Raw genomic sequence first — 17,554 nt, 5'->3', positions numbered from 1 at the left:
AAACCTTTTGGTAACATTTAGATCCATTTCTCTAACCTGATTAGATTTTCATAACAGAACCCTATAAGAAAGGTCTGTACTAAACCTCTTAATATTACCCTTGCCACAACTCTAGGATGCTCTAGAAACTGGTGTTTTTTGCAGAAGTAAAATAGAAATTTTTAGTGCTTGATACACTTAATATGAGACTGAGAAAATATTTTAATGTATACATAAAGGAAAAATTCATTCAAGTGAAATAAAACAAACATTAGCAATTCTTTTCTTATGCCTTAAAAATTAAAATAGTAACATAATGAACATTCCTATTTCCCCACAACCTTTCCAACACTTATTTTCCTTTTTATTTTTAATAGCAGCAATTCTAATGGGTGTGAAATGGTATCTCATTGTGGTTTTGATTTCCATTTCCCTGTTGATTAATGAAGTTGAGCATCTTTATGTGTGCTTTCTGGTCATTTGTATATCTTCTTTGGAGAGATGTCTGTTCAGGTCTTTTGCCCATTTAATTGGGTTGTTTGCCCCTTTGTTGTTAAGCGGAAGGATTTCTTTATTCTGGGTATTAAACTTTTATCAGATATGTGGTTTCCAAATATTTTCTCCCGTTGTGTAGGTTGTCATTCTATTTTCATAATAAAGTCATTTGAGGCTCAAAAGTTTTTAATTTTGATGAGCTCCTATTTATATATTTTTTCTTTTGTTGCTCATGCTTTGGGTACAAAGTTCAAGAAACCATTGCCTAACACAAGGTCCTGAAGATGTTTCCCTACGTTTTCTTTTAAGAGTTTGATGGTTGTGATTCTTTTATTTAGGCCTTGGCCATTTTGCATTGATTTTTGAAAAAGGTGTGAGGTAGGGGTCCTCCTTCTTTTTTGGCAAATGATGATCCAGTTTTCCCAGCACCATTTGTTGAAGAAACTATTCTTTCCCAATTGAATATGAAATAGAAATACTCATTCATTGCTGGTGGCAATGTAAAATGGTGCAGCCACTGTGGAAGACAGGTGATTCCTCAGAAAGCTAAGTTTAGAACTACCATATGACCTGACAATCCCACTACTGGGTATATACCCAAAAGAATTGAAAGCAGGGATTTGAACAGATATTTGCATACTGATGTTCATAGTGGCATTATTCCCAATTGCCAAAAGATGGAAGCAACTCAAGTGTCCATTAACCAATGAAAAGATAAATAAAATGTGGAAGTACATACAATGAAATATTGTTCAGCTGTAAAAGGGAACAAAGGCCTGATATATAAACAACATGGATGAACTTTGAAGACCTCACGTTGAGTGAAATAAGGCAGACACAAAAGGACAAATATTATATGACCTCACTTATTAGAAATAATTAGAATAACAAACTAATAGAGTCCGTATCTAGAACATAGGTTACCAGAGGATGGAGTGGGGACAGGGAATGGGAAGTTAAGGCTTAAAATGCACAGGGTTCATATTTGGAATGATGAAAACATTTTGGTAATGGGCGGTGTTGATGCCAGCACAACATTGTGAATGCAATTAACAGCACTGAAATATGTATCAAAAAGTGCTTGAAAGGGGAAATGTTAGATTGTATATATGGTAACAGAATAAAAATTTTTAAAAATCCATGGAACTACACTACAAACAGTGAATCCTAAGTTAAACCATGGACTATAGTTAATAGTACAATTATAAAAATGTGCTTTCATCAATTCTAACAAATGTACCCCATCAGTGCAATGTATTAATAATAGGGTGGTATATGGGAATCCTGTATTTTAGACATGATTGTTCTGTAAAACCACAACTTATAAAATAAAGAAAAAAATGGTAACAAGGTAGAGAAAGGTCCTGTATAAACATCAGTATGGCTAATTATAGGCATGAATTATAGAGCAATTTCTATCAAGGTGTTAGATATTGATAGCACATTTGATATATTTTATTTCAAGTTACATAGTACTTAAACCTATAAGGGTGTTTGCTCTCCAGTCGTGATGGTTATCACCATGATACTTTTATACTGCGTAAGTGTTCATTCCCTGTATTTAAAAAGCCACCGTAAAATTATTCTGGTTTTTTTGGGTGGAGGGGGGAGGAAGGTGGGGCTTATTTCCAAAAGGTTGCCTGTGTATCTTGTTATTTAATGATGAACTAAGAATTTGGGATTAGATTTAGTGATCGATGTAATGAATGCAATTTCGAAGAAAAGGTTTTTGTTTTGTATATTAATAGCTAGGTATTCAAAGAGTTAGAAATCAAAATGATTATATCTTTTAATTCAGAATGTTAGTGTATACAGCAACTGTGAATTTGTTTAAATGAAAGATACTTTTATACACAAAGGTGCTTTTCTGCATCGAGTCTTAAACTACTATTAATTAAGCATGTATGAAATAATAGGTAATTATAGTGTTTTCATATGGATGCCAGTGGATTTTTTGGTCTTTCTAAATGGCTATTGTTGGCTCATGGTCTTCAGGGGACCATTCATATAGCCATTGTGATTCTAAAAATATCTCTAAATACCAATGGGACAGTCTGTTTTGAAGCATGGCTATTATAGAATGCACTTTTATTTGGAGTATGTCATTTTATGATTTTTTATGCATATCACTCAATTACTTTCAGAATCTGTGTGCAAAAAATAACAACACTGAAAAAAAAAACTTCATATATAGAAAAATTCAGAGCAGTATAGTTGTTAAATAGAGAAAGATTTCAGTTATAAGTATGGGGAATCTGTACTATTCATTGAGATTTCAACTGTTCTGTTCATGAGGATTTAACTGGAGATATTTTTCTGTAGCCTCATTGTTTTATTTTAATTAAAATTTCTATGACAGAGAGATAATTAGGTAAATACTGTTGAATATTAAACATGGTAGTAGCTGAAGGGAAAATAAGCATTTCTGGGTCAAAGCCCTTAACAAAATATTGTCACATGTGAGCTGATTAATGGAATCGAATGCCAAATGGGTTTGCCACCATCCTACCAGGCTCTCACAGCCAGTTCATTATCTAAGGTTGTTTTAGAATGAAATGCTGGTTGTGTCAAAGTTAATGGTGTTCTTTTTAATCTCTGCTACTAATGGAGTAAATCTTGATTAGAGAATAGTTAACAACCTCGTTAAATGAAGTTAAGTGTAAGAACATCCCAAAGAGTCTGGTCCTGTCTGTCTCCTTAAGCATTTTAAATGCTGAACATTTCCCAGTGCTGTCACCCAGTGACACCCAGTGGTTTCTGTATATTGTTGGCCCCTCTCGGTACAGGCCCATAGGGGATTCTACAATAAATTCCAGGGTACTCTGTTGTCCTTGCTGATTGTATGTAACATTGAATGAAAAACAAAAACTCTCAGCTTAATTTCTAATTAGACTGGAGAACCACATTCAGCATAGAGAAATATTATAACTTACATACATTGCTGTTTATCAGCACCTCAGAATGATGGTTTTCAAACTGTATTACAAAGTGTCCTAGAGTTTCAGGCATTATGCAAATGCTAGATTTTAATGGCAGTCCTGCAAAGTTTCAGTGTATGTTCCAAATTTTTCAACATTGAGATGACCAGTGATTTACTTGTGCTGCTATTACATGTTATTACTATTTCACATAACTAAAATATGGTATCCAGAGTGATATGAAAATTAAGTCATATAGTAAAATGAATTTTAAGAAAAGGAGACTAGATAAAGACTTCAGGGCAAAATCACAATTTTGCATTCTGCCTATAATCTTTTCTGTCTTTTGCATATTATATTGGAACATTGGGAGGTCAGATTTTGCCTGTATAGCAGCTCCATATTCATCTAAGCTGAACTTTTCCAGGAGCACTGAAGGCAAAGAAGCAATTAAAATGGAAGCTGTTTTTGTTGTCTATAGGGGAAAGGGGACTAGGAGGAAATGTATTGTGATGTGCTGTACCTACTCTCAATTTTTAACTGAACTCACCTCTGCTTCTTTTCATAGCAGTAAGAAAATCACTCACTACTTTCCGAAATGCTTACAGATGCATTAACAGATAAAGGTGTATGGCCTTGGAACCTGATATGTGTCCTCTGTGTTTTATTATCCATTGTTCTTGCCCTCGACTTAGGTAAATGGCTTTGGAAAGCCTTAATTTATTAGAACATGCAGGCTTCATTCCCTGTAGGCCTGGAGTGCATACCCCGGAAAGCTCATAAAATTTATTTTTTAAGCATATTATTTATGCATTGGATTTCCATAGCACCTTTAGCCACACATATACATGATGTTTGAGGGGGAAAATGACAAAGTTGTATGTTTAGAGAGCTTTGTAACAAAAAAGATCTCATTGCTTGAAGCATTCTATGGAAGGAGTTTTAAAATCTTAACTAGAATAAATGTATCTTGTGGCTAGAATTCTCCTATTCTAATCCCCACCACCACCATTTGTCATATTTCTGCCATGAATACTGTTCCAGGGTCAGTATAGCAGCTGCCCTTTTCATCTCCTCTTTGCTTACCTCGTGTTTGTTTTCTTTTTTTTGCAGAGACCCTCCTCGATGACTTCCTTCTCACGTACACTGTTTTCATGACAACCGATGACTTGTGCCAGGCGCTGTTAAGGCAATATCCTTCATTACCTTCAGGATGCTGTGTGGTCCCTCTCAGACAGATGTCTTCCTTTAGGAATTAACTGCCTTTCTTAATGTACTCAACTCCATGGTAGTGTGTGGACATGTTAAATATTAATGATATCCAAGGTAAAAGGTGAAATGAGACAGACTAGGTGGGGGTTGGGGGTGGTGGTGGCTGGAAATGGAGAGCTGCTGTTTTCACATCTTACCAGGAGGGTGTTTTACTGTTTATATTTTTGTTTTCTCCAAATCTATGCCTCATGATTGCTTAGAAAACTGGAGGTAAATCTGGGCTACTGGTCAATCCTAGAGTCAAGAAAGAGCTTGAGCAGAATGAGAATGGTAGAGTATCACACAATAAGTGGACCTAGAAGGGAATCAGCCAGTTAGTGCCAGACTACTTAACTCTGGAAACATATGTGATACCATGTTTCTGGGGAAGTGTCCCAGGGGAGACAAGGCATTGCCTCTCATGGGAGGTCTAAACCACGCTCTGGAATCAGATGTCATCTTTTCTGAGCTTTGTCACTCACTGCATGCTTTCTTAGAATGATGGATGTGATTAGAACATCTGTGACCAGTTAAGGAAGCCTTATCATTGTATCACTACCTAGAAGAGATGCAACAAAGAAACACTGAAAGGCCAAAAAGCAAAGCCGGGCAAATTTACTGCAAGTCTCAAAATGGGCTTCTTGCCCCACAATGTTTAAAGAAGATGCTTCAGAAGCATTTAAGTAGTCTGTTAACTGCCACATTTTTATTAAGCCAAACTGAAGATTGCACATGAAAATTTTTATGAAAATGGATTTTTTTTTTTTTAAATTCAGTTTTATTGAAATATATTCACAAACCATACAGTCATCCATGGTATACAATCAACTGTTCACAGTATGATCATATAGTTATGCGTTCATCACCACAATCTATTTCTGAACATTTTCCTTACATCAGAAAGAATCAGAATAAGAATAAAAAATAAAAGTGAAAAGAGAATACCCAAACCATCCCCCCATCCCATCCTATCTGTCATTTAGTTTTTACTCCCATTTTTCTACTGATTTTTTTTCAATTTTTTAACTTTGTTTATCAAAAAATTAAAAACAAACAGGCAAACAACAACCAAAAAAACCCCACAACATTTCAAACAAAGCAATGGATTAAGGAAAACAAATAACCTAAAATAATTACTTTGCTTCCAATATGTTCCTACCATACCCCAAGAAAATTAATAAACTATGTCCAAACAGAGGAGTAAGAAAAACAAATAATCTAAAATAACTACATTGCTTCCAACATGTTCCTACCATACCCCAAGAAAATTAACAACCCCTAAGAAAACAAAGGAATAAGAGAAAAAAAAACCTAAAATAACTCTATTGCTTCCAACATGATCTTCCTATATCCAAGAAAGTTTACAAACCATAATCATTCCTGAGCATTCCCATAACATTCAGATTACCCTCCATAGTTTATCTGTTCTTATTAGATTATCATTCCCCCTCCACTAATTGGTATCTCTAGGTCCCCTACATTCTACAGTATAAAGCATTGTACATTTTTCACAGAATTCACATTAGTGGTAACATACAATATCTCTCTTTTTGTGCCTGGCTTATTTTCCTCAGCATTATGTCTTTTTTTTTTTAATCTTCATTTTATTGAGATATATTCATATACCACGCAGTCATACAAAACAAATCGTACTTTGATTGTTCACAGTACCATTACATAGTTGTACATTCATCACCCAAATCAATCCCTGATACCTTCATTAGCACACACACAAGAATAACAAGAATAATAATTAGAGTGAAAAAGAGCAATTGAAGTAAAAAAGAACACTGGGTACCTTTGTCTGTTTGTTTCCTTCCCCTATTTTTCTACTCATCCATCCATAAACTAGACAAAGTGGAGTGTGGTCCTTATGGCTTTCCCAATCCCCTTGTCACCCCTCATAAGCTACATTTTTATATAACTGTCTTCGAGATTCATGGGTTCTGGGTAGTAGTTTGATAGTTTCAGGTATCCACCACCAGCTACCCCAATTCTTTAGAACCTAAAAAGGGTTGTCTAAAGTGTGCGTAAGAGTGCCCACCAGAGTGACCTCTCGGCTCCTTTTGGATTCTCTCTGCCACTGAAGCTTATTTCATTTCCTTTCACATCCCCCTTTTGGTCAAGAAGATGTTCTCCGTCCCACAATGCCAGGTCTACATTCCTCCCCGGGAGTCATATTCCACGTTGCCAGGGAGATTCACTCCCCTGGGTGTCTGATCCCACGTAGGGGGGAGGGCAGTGATTTCACCTTTCAAGTTGGCTTAGCTAGAGAGACAGGGCCACATCTGAGCAACAAAGAGGCATTCGGGAGGAGGCTCTTAGGCACAACCATAGGGAGGCCTAGCCTCTCCTTTGCAGCAACCGTCTTCCCAAGGGTAAAACCTGTGGTAGAGGGCTCAACCCATCAAACCACCAGTCCCCTATGTCTGTGGTCATGTTAGCAACCATGGAGGTGGGGTAGGCGAATACCCCTGCATTCTCCACAGGCTCCTCAAGGGGGCACTGCATCTTTTTTTTTCCTTGTTTTTGTTTTTGTTTTTTTTTTAACTTTCCCTTCTTTTTTAAATCAACTGTATGAAAAAAAAGTTAAAAAGAAAACAAACATACAAGAAAAGAACATTTTAAAGAGACCATAACAAGGGAGTAAGAAAAAGACAACTAACCTAAGATAACTGCTTAACTTCCAACATGTTCCTACTTTACCCCAAGAAAGTTACCTAATATAGCAACATTTCTGTGAACTTGCTCCTACTATATCCATCAGAAATTAACAGACCATAGTCATTCCTGGGCATCCCCAGAACGTTAAATAGCTTATCTGTTCTTCTTGGATTATTGTTCCCCCTTCCTTAATTGCTCTCTATTGCTAGTTCTCCTACATTCTACATTATAAGCCATTTGTTTTATATTTTTCAAAGTTCACATTAGTGGTAGCATATAATATTTCTCTTTTTGTGCCTGGCTTATTTCGCTTAGCATTATGTCTTCAAGGTTCATCCATGTTGTCATATGTTTCACGAGATCGTTCCTTCTTACTGCCGCGTAGTATTCCATCGTGTGTATATACCACATTTTATTTATCCACTCATCTGTTGAAGGACATTTGGGTTGTTTCCATCTCTTGGCAATGGTGAATAATGCTGCTATGAACATTGGCGTGCAGATATCTGTTCGTGTCACTGCTTTCCGATCTTCCAGGTATATACCGAGAAGTGCAATTGCTGGGTCGAATGGTAACTCTATATCTAGTTTTCTAAGGAACTGCCAGACTGACTTCCAGAGTGGCTGAACCATATACAGTCCCACCAACAGTGAACAAGAGTTCCAATTTCTCCACATCCCCTCCAGCATTTGTAGTTTCCTGTTTGTTTAATGGCAGCCATTCTAACCGGTGTTAGATGGTATCTCATTGTGGTCTTAATTTGCATCTCTCTAATAGCTAGTGAAGCTGAACATTTTTTCATGTGTTTCTTGGCCATTTGTATTTCCTCTTCAGAGAACTGTCTTTTCATATCTTTTGCCCATTTTATAATTGGGCCGACTGTACTATTGTCATTGAGTTGTAGGATTTCTTTATATATGCAAGATATCAGTCTTTTGTCAGATACATGGTTTCCAAAAATTTTTTCCCATTGAGTTGGCTGCCTCTTTACCTTTTTGAGAAATTCCTTTGAGGTGCAGAAACTTCTAAGCTTGAGGAGTTCCCATTTATCTATTTTCTCTTTTGTTGCTTGTGCTTTGGGTGTAAAGTCTAGGAAGTGGCCGCCTAATACAAGGTCTTGAAGATGTTTTCCTACATTATCTTCTAGGAGTTTTATGGTACTTTCTTTTATATTGAGATCTTTGGTCCATTTTGAGTTAATTTTTGTGTAGGGGGTGAGGTAGAGGTCCTCTTTCATTCTTTTGGATATGGATATCCAACTCTCCCAGCCCCATTTGTTGAAAAGACCATTATGACTCAGTTCAGTGACTTTGGGGGCCTTATCAAAGATCAGTTGGCCATAGATCTGAGGGTCTATCTCCGAATTCTCAATTCGATTCCATTGATCTATATGTCTATCTTTGTGCCAGTACCATGCTGTTTTGGTAACTGTGGCTTTATAATAAGCTTCAAAGTCAGGGAGTGTAAGTCCTCCCACTTGGTTTTTCTTTTTTAGAGTGTCTTTAGCAATTCGAGGCATCTTCCCTTTCCAAATAAATTTGATAACTAGCTTTTCCAAGTCTGCAAAGTAGGTTGTTGGAATTTTGATTGGGATTGCATTGAATCTGTAGATGAGTTTGGGTAGAATTGACATCTTAATGACATTTAGTCTTCCTATCCATGAACATGGAATATTTTTCCATCTTTTAAGGTCCCCTTCTATTTCTTTTAGTAGAGTTATGTAGTTTTCTTTGTATAGGTCTTTTACATCTTTGGTTAAGTTTATTCCTAGGTACTTGATTTTTTTAGTTCCTATTGAAAATGGTATCTTTTTCTTGAGTGTCTCTTCAGTTTGTTCATTTCTAGCATATAGAAACATTACTGACTTATGTGCATTAACCTTGTATCCCGCTACTTTGCTAAATTTGTTTATTAGCTCTAGTAGCTGTATCGTCGATTTCTCAGGGTTTTCTAGATATAAGATAATATCATCTGCAAACAATGACAGTTTTACTTCTTCTTTTCCAATTTGGATGCCTTTTATTTCTTTGTCTTGCCGGATTGCCCTGGCTAGCACTTCCAGCACAATGTTGAATAACAGTGGTGATAGCGGGCATCCTTGTCTTGTTCCTGATCTTAGAGGAAAGGCTTTCAGTCTCTCTCCATTGAGTACTATGCTGGCTGTGGGTTTTTCATATATGCTCTTTATCATATTGAGGAAGTTTCCTTCAATTCCTTCCTTTTGAAGTGTTTTTATCAAAAAGGGATGTTGGATTTTGTCAAATGCTTTTTCAGCATCTATTGAGATGATCAATTGATTTTTCCTTTTTGACTTGTTAATGTGTTGTAATACATTGATTGATTTTCTTATGTTGAACCATCCTTGCATGCCTGGAATGATTTTTTTAATGTGTCTTTGGATTCGATTTGCAAGTATTTTGTTGAGGATTTTTGCATCTATATTCATTAGGGAGATTGGCCGGTAGTTTTCCTTTTTTGTAACATCTTTGCCTGGTTTTGGTATTAGATTGATGTTAGCTTCATAAAATGAGTTAGGTAGTGTTCCATTTTCTTCAGTGTTTTGAAAGAGTTTGAGTAAGATTGGTGTCAGTTCTTTCTGGAAAGTTTGGTAGAATTCCCCTGTGAAGCCATCTGGCCCTGGGCATTTATTTGTGGGAAGATTTTTGATGACTGATTGGATCTCTTTGCTTGTGATGGGTTGGTTGAGGTCTTCTATTTCTTCTCTGGTCAGTCTAGGTTGTTCATATGTTTCCAGGAAATTGTCCATTTCTCCTACATTATCCAGTTTGTTGCCATACAGTTGTTCATAGTATCCTCTTATAATTTTTTTAATTTCTTCAGGATCTGCAGTTATGTCACCTTTTTCATTCATTATTTTGTTTATATGGGTCTTCTCTCTTTTTGATTTTGTCAGTCTAGCTAGGGGCTTGTCAATCTTGTTGATCTTCTCAAAGAACCAACTTTTGGTGATATTTATCCTCTCTATTGTTTTTTTGTTCTCTATGTCATTTATTTCTGCTTTAATCCTTGTTATTTCTTTTCTTGTACTTGGTTTAGGATTGGTTTGCTGTTCATTTTCTAGCTTCTTCAGTTGATCCATTAGTTCTTTGATTTTGGCTCTTTCTTCCTTTTTAATATATGCGTTTAGTGCTATAAATTTCCCCCTTAGCACTGCTTTTGCTGCATCCCATAGGTTTTGGTATGTTGTGTTCTCATTTTCATTCGTCTCTATATATTTAGTAATTTCTCTTGCTATTTCTTCTTTAACCCACTGATTCTTTAGGAGTGTGTTGTTTAACCTCCAGGTATTTGTGAATTTTCTAAGTCTCTGATGGTTATTGACTTCTAATTGTATTCCATTGTGGTCAGAGAATGTGCTTTGAATAATTTCAATCTTTTTAAATTTATTGAGGCTTGTTTTATGTCCCAGCATATGATCTATTCTGGAGAAAGTTCCATGAGCACTAGAAAAGTATGTGCATCCTGGTGATTTGGGATGTAATGTCCTGTAGATGTCTGTTAAATCTAATTCATTTATCAGATTGTTTAGGTTTTCAATTTCCTTATTGGTCTTCTGTCTGGTTGATCTGTCTATAGGAGAGAGTGATGTGTTGAAGTCTCCCACAATTATTGTGGAAACATCGATTGCTTCCTTTAGTTTTGGCACTGTTTCTCTCATGTATTTTGTGGCACCTTAGTTGGGTGCATAGACATTTACGATTGTTATTTCTTCTTGCTGAATTGCCCCTTTTATTAGTACGTACTGGCCTTCTTTGTCTCTCAAAACATCCCTGCATTTGAAGTCTATTTTATCTGAGATTAATATTGCTACACCTGCTTTCTTTTGGCTGTAGCTTGCATGAAATAATTTTTTCCATCCTTTCACTTTCAGTTTCTTTGTGTCCCTGTGTCTAAGATGAGTCTCTTGTATGCAACATATTGATGGTTCATTTTTTTTTGATCCATTCTGCGAATCTATATCTTTTAATTGGGGAGTTTAATCCATTTACATTCAACGTTATAACCGTGAAGGCATTTCTTGAATCAGCCATCTTATCCTTTGGTTTATGTTTGTCATATTTTTCCCCTCTGTCTATTAATATCCTTTATTGTACCCACACCGAATCTCTTTAGTACTGAACCTTTCTCCAAGTCTCTCTGTCCTTTCTTTGTTTCTCTGTCTGTAGGGCTCCCTTTAGTATCTCCAGTAGGGAAGGTCTCTTGTTAGCAAATTCTCTCAGCATTTGTTTGTCTGTGAAAAATTTAAGCTCTCCCTCAAATTTGAAGGAGAGCTTTGCTGGATAAAGTATTCTTGGCTGGAAATTTTTCTCACTCAGAATTTTAAATATATCGTGCCACTGCCTTCTTGCCTCCATGGTGGCTGCTGAGTAGTCACTACTTAGTCTTATGCTGTTTCCTTTGTATGTGGTGAATTGCTTTTCTCTTGCTGCTTTCAGAACTTGCTCCTTCTCTTCTGTGTTTGATAGTGTGATCAGTATATGTCTCGGAGAGGGTTTATTTGGATTTATTCTATTTGGAGTTCGCTGAGCATTTATGATTTGTGTATTTATGTTGTTTAGAAGATTTGGGAAGTTTTCCCCAACAATTTCTTTGAATACTCTTCCTAGACCTTTACCCTTTTCTTCCCCTTCTGGGACACCAATGAGTCTTATATTTGGACGTTTCATATTATCTATCATATCCCTGAGGTCCATTTCGATTTTTTCAATTTTTTTCCCCATTCTTTCTTTTATGCTTTCATTTTCCATTCTGTCATCTTCGAGGTCACTGATTCGTTGTTCAACTTCCTCTAGTCTTGTACTATGAGTGTCCAGAATCTTTTTAATTTGGTCAACAGTTTCTTTAATTTTCATAAGATCATCCATTTTTTTATTTAGTCTTGCAATGTCTTCTTTATGCTCTTCTAGGGTCTTCTTGATTTCCTTTATCTCCCGTACTATGGTCTCATTGTTCATCTTTAGTTCTTTGAGTAGCTGCTCTAGGTGCTGTGTCTCTTCTGGTCTTTTGATTTGGGTGCTTGGGCTTGGGTTATCCATATCGTCTGGTTTTTTCATATGCTTTATAATTTTCTGTTGTTTTTGGCCTTGTGGCATTTGCTGAACTTGATAGGGTTCTTTTAGGATTTGTAGACCAATTGAAGTCCTTATCTCTAATTTATCAGATCTACAGCTTCGTGGAGTACACTTTCTCTAACTAACCAGCAGGTGGCGTCCACGAGCCACCTGTTCTCCACAAGCCAGTTCTCCCCTGCTTAGCCTTTTTGGTGAGTGGGGGAGTGAGTCTTGTGGGGTCCAATTGGTGTACCAAGCCTGCGTGTGTAGTTGGTGTTGCCTGCCCTGTATATGGGGCGTGTTTCTGGGCAGTCAGGGAGGGGGGGGTGGCTCTAACAATCAAATCTCCCTGGTGATCCTAGAGTTTTAAAGCTGCTGCAATAGTCTAATCCTTCAGTTCAGTCCCGCCACAGTTTGTCTCTGCCAGTGACCCACAAGTCCTTGGTATTGGCGTATGGCTCCTGAGACTTGCAAGTGGGCCCCTCTTCCAGGCCGTGCACCCCGGGTCCTCTGTTGAGGGATGACTGTGCTATGTCACAGGTGAGTGCCGTCCCCCCAGGGCAGTTCTGGGCTGCTGGGCTGTGTAGGGAGGCTCCCAGTCTGCTGAAATGATGGCTGAATGGGGCTTTGTTAATTCACACTGCTCTACCTTCCCAACTCTGGGACAATCAGCTGAGGTTGCAGGGAAGGCTAATGTCCACGCCCAGTTTTGTGGTGTGTGCCTGTTATTTGAAGCACTTCCGTCACACTGGGTTGTCTGGGGCAGTTCTGGGCTATGGGGCTGGCGATGGGCAGGAGTGTTTCCTGTCCACCAGGATGATGGCTGTGAGCGGACACCCCCCTTTTCTTGGGAAGTTGTGGTGTTTAGTGAATTTTCTCAGCCACTGGATTATTGCATTTTGTCTCAGAGCTCTCCTAGTTCTGCTCTTGGCTTGACCTGCCCAAATAGCAAGTCTTTGAAGCTTTCTGTATTGGGCTTCTTAGAGTAATTGTTTTAGAAAAAGAAAAAAGGATTAAAAACAAAAAAAACAGAAAAAAACGGGCCCTACTCAGAGATCTAATGGGTTATTGAAATGCTAATATACAAAGCAACCAGGGCCATTAAGGAAAGGTCCACAGGGCAGAGAGATCAGCTTTTCTTCGGGATTTGCATATGCGCCTCAGGGCCCTTCCCCTTTCTATGTTCACCAGAACTCCAAAAATCCTCCGCTTTTATTTTGGAGTTTTTCGTGTTGTTTTTTTTCTATGCCTGTCTCCTCTCTGCTGGGCTGGCTGCTCTCAGATTCTCTGGTGTCTGGTCTCAGTCTATCTATGGTTGGAGTTTGAATCAGTAGAATGAATTTCCGATAAGGGCAGCCACTGCAGTTCTCCCTTCTCCTTCCCGGAGCTGACAGCCCCTCCTCCCCCGGGACTGAGCCTGGCAGGGAGGGGCGCGGGTCCCCTGGCCGCAAAAACTTACAGATTTCGCTGATCTCAGCAGTTCCACATTTTCATGAGTGTTGTATGAAGTATGCCCAAGTCAGATTGCTCTGTGGTTTCCAGTCCACGTAGTTCCTGGCTTTCTACCTACTTTCCTGGAGGAGTAACTAAAACATACAGCTCACCAGTCTGCCATCTTGCCCCGCCTCCGAAAATGGATTTTTTTAATATCCCAAAGTATTATTGAGCCCTAATGATTAATGGTCTTGTTAGTTATTCTTTACCTGTTAAGTAGTTTTACACATCTCCACCTCACGGCATTTTCCCGAATGAAAGAATACTTTAGAACTCCATAAGGGGCATAACTGAAGTAAAATCTCTATCAATAAATATGTAAACTAGAAATGGTGATTGCTTTTTCAGTGCTTTACTATATTATAACCAAATAAAGCTACAGATATTTTCAAACTTTTTAGAACCAGTTCATAAAACTGATCTTACAACATTATTAGTTAGTTTTGAATTTGGAAAATTTCAATATGTACAGATTTCTTCCACAGCTTCCAGGTCAAGTGTTGTGAAGGAATTCAGCAATTATTATAAAGTTTTTAATTTCTCATTCTTTAAAAGTGCTTTGGAAAAGTATCTGTAAGCTCGTTTCATGTGCATTTTAATGCTTACATATTTCCAAAAGACTTACCATCCATTAAATAAAGCATATAAAGTGTGTTCTATAGCAAATTAAATTAATTCAAACCATTGTTTTTAACTAAGCTTATAATGTTATTTTGATCATCATTGAATAATTTTATGTCTTATGGGATGCCCCTAAAAATCTCTAAATCTTGGATATAATTATGTTTTTAGTCTTTGACTCAGACATTTTATATGAAAATTTAGTTCAGTTTCTTAGCAGCCTTTTGACTGTCAAAACCCACATGATTATTTCTGTATACTTTTATATTCTCTCTTTTATGAAATAATACAAACCACAAACAAACATGGCATCCATATTTAATCTGAAATATTTTTATGTACGTCTTAGTGAAGATGTCGTTCATATTGCACTACTCTCAACTTTTATGGAGTGGTCCAAATTATTTTTTTTTTCTTCCCATTGTTTTAAAACATTATTTGTAGATTAGAGCCATTTATACTGGGTTTGGCTATCTTACATGGGCGTTTTTATTGTGATAGGCTTTAGTACTGTTCTGCTTGTATCATTACCAAGGAGCATTATTTAAGTGCATGGTCAGACCTGGGCTGCCTGGTGTTCAGTGGTTTACACTGAAATTCTGACTCTCACCACTGCCTTCCCACTACCCGCCTCTCCGACTCAATTTATAAATCATTATAATCTAGCATTGGCAAGTGTAAAGGAATGTATGGAGCCTGATGTGGAAAACCATAATAATACAAATCCAAATTTCATCAGTAAATATTTTTTAAAAATATATCTTGCAGAGAGCAGAATAAGATAGTAGGCAAATAAATGATAATAACTAATGAATGGAGAAGAGTAGTTAAAATTTTCGTTTCTGAAATTGCTTTATTCTGCTGATCCATAATATAGAACATATTATGGATGCAGCTTTAATTAAAAAAAATCACATCTTCACGTACGTATGCTGACCAAAAAAAGAGCTGCTACTATTTCTTAATTTTTCAGACTTTTTTTATATTAGTGAAGCCATTATATTCACAGGTAAAGAAGTAAAGGACATTTATATAGTGGAAACAATGTGAGATAGATCTTCATACTTCGCTTTGCAAGAGAAAAATAGAAGCAATAGATACTTCAACAGATTCTTTGTGTGGTTACCTGATTTTACTTCATGGATGAAAATCAAAGAGGTCAGGTGGCTTTAATGTGTTTTTCAAGATGGGGAGATAATGATTGAATTATGTTTAAACATATTTACAAAGCTGGATGTAAAATTTATTCCTATTTTCCAATTATATATCAGCATTCAAAATTTATTATCTTGTCCAGCAACCCCAAAGCATACCTGTTTTCCTGTGCATGGTGTCGTAGCAGTTCCTATTCCTAGTTAACTTTTCAGTATGTCCACATCAGTTTGGAATTCTGTCTCATTCCTAGGGATTTAAACATTTTGCATTTGAGGTTGTTTTTCTTATGTAATTTTAACAGAATAGTTAACACATAGACATGGTATACAAATAAAGAAATGCAAATTATAATAAAAAATAATTCCTGTACTTTGAAATTGCATTAACTTGAGAAGCCACTGTTAACTTTTTAGTATATACTTTCCATATAAATAAGCATTCCTATAAATAACCTTTGATAACAGAAGTGGATCATCCTAAGCATGTCCTTTCCTTCTTGCTCTTCTATTCAACATTATGTCATGAATGTTCCATGTTAGTAAATGTACTGCTGGATAATCATTTCTGTGACTGCAGAATAGTCCATTAAGTGGATCTGTAATAATTTAATTAACTCTTTTCAGTTGTTGAAGCATTTAGGTTATTTCCTATTTTATTTTATTCATATTTTATTTCAATGGAAGTGGAAATTAGCAGTTCTTTTTGTCTATGTTTTTGCACATTTATCCAATTCATTTTTTAAAAATAAATTCTCAGGGGTGACCATTTGATTCATATCACAAATTGTGCTCCAAAAAGGCTGTACTAATCTATGCTTATTTAGTACTTTTTTAGAGGTAACTGGTTTTACAGTTTACAGAATGTGAGTTCCTGAGGATCAAAGAGTATCTGGCCTAGTTCTGATCTAACTTTCATTGAAGTAGTGTTCACCTATGTGGTGGGGCCAGATCTTCTCTTGAAGTTAATGGGCTGCCCAGGATCTCTCTGAGCTGGCCTTAGCCCAGAGCTGCATGGGGCACTGTGTCCAGCTGCCAGTGCAGCGTCTAACTGTTATCTTCACGGCCTGCCACAGAGCATACTTAGATCATTTTCCTGGGCTTTCATTTGCTCTTTTCAGTGCATGCCTTTTGTGCTTCCTACCCATTTTCTTTCCTTCCTGCATGCTTATTATATACTTGTAGATTCTTTGGAAAATATGCCTGAGTATATTTTGTAAAAATAAGAATAAATGTATAGCTCCGTATGTTAATTTTCAACAATGCTATATTCTTTCTTAACCATTTGCACCTATTCTGCTAAGAAGTATCAAGGCAAAGAAGAAAACTCAGATGTTCCATGTAGGAAACGTAAAGTTTTACATCTGGTTTCCCAGTGGATTGCTCTATACAAAGACTGGCTACATGAAGATGAACATTCAAAAATGTTTCTAAAGGTAACATACCACTTGCAGATATTCTTTGATGTTACATGACTGCTTTTATTTCTATTATGTATTTTTAAAATTTCATTTGTAGGTAACAGTTGTCCAACTTTTTTGCAATATTCAAGTTGGGTTTGAAAAGAAGTGTAAATTCATTTTGATCTCCAAGGCCTAATATTCTCTAAATAGATAGAAACTTAATTTTTTAAAAATTAAATAATTCATTATGAAAAAAAAATGTAGAGGGCAAGTTTTACATTCAGTAATTTAACATATTATTTGCTTTATATGTCAAGGGAATTTTTATTGCAAGTGAAATAATTAAGGAAGATAAACCAAAACATACTTCAAAACTTGACACTATTGAATATATTGAGATTTATTATAAGTTTGAACTAATCAGTCCCATATATGGAATATTTGGCTAGACCATTTTTTATCACTTAAAAACTATATTGATAATGTATACCATATAAAACTTTTT

General features: G+C 36.5%; 1 protein-coding gene across 5 annotated transcripts in view; it reads left to right on the top strand.

Moving 5' to 3' along the window:
- RAPGEF5 (Rap guanine nucleotide exchange factor 5) overlaps positions 1-17,554 on the top strand; it is a 271,773-nt gene that overhangs the window by 210,841 nt on the left and 43,378 nt on the right. For all 5 annotated transcript variants that reach the window (XM_037836879.1, XM_037836878.1, XM_037836876.1 and 2 more), the window contains exons 12-13: positions 4,506-4,584; positions 16,938-17,082. In XM_037836879.1, the coding sequence (XP_037692807.1) occupies positions 4,506-4,584; positions 16,938-17,082 (224 nt within the window). The remainder of the gene's footprint in view (positions 1-4,505; positions 4,585-16,937; positions 17,083-17,554) is intronic.

The sequence above is a fragment of the Choloepus didactylus genome, chromosome 5, assembly GCF_015220235.1.
Source record: "Choloepus didactylus isolate mChoDid1 chromosome 5, mChoDid1.pri, whole genome shotgun sequence".
Taxonomy (NCBI): Eukaryota; Metazoa; Chordata; class Mammalia; order Pilosa; family Megalonychidae; genus Choloepus; species Choloepus didactylus.
Note: the sequence above shows the minus strand (reverse complement) of the source record. Positions and strands in the feature narration are given on the sequence as shown.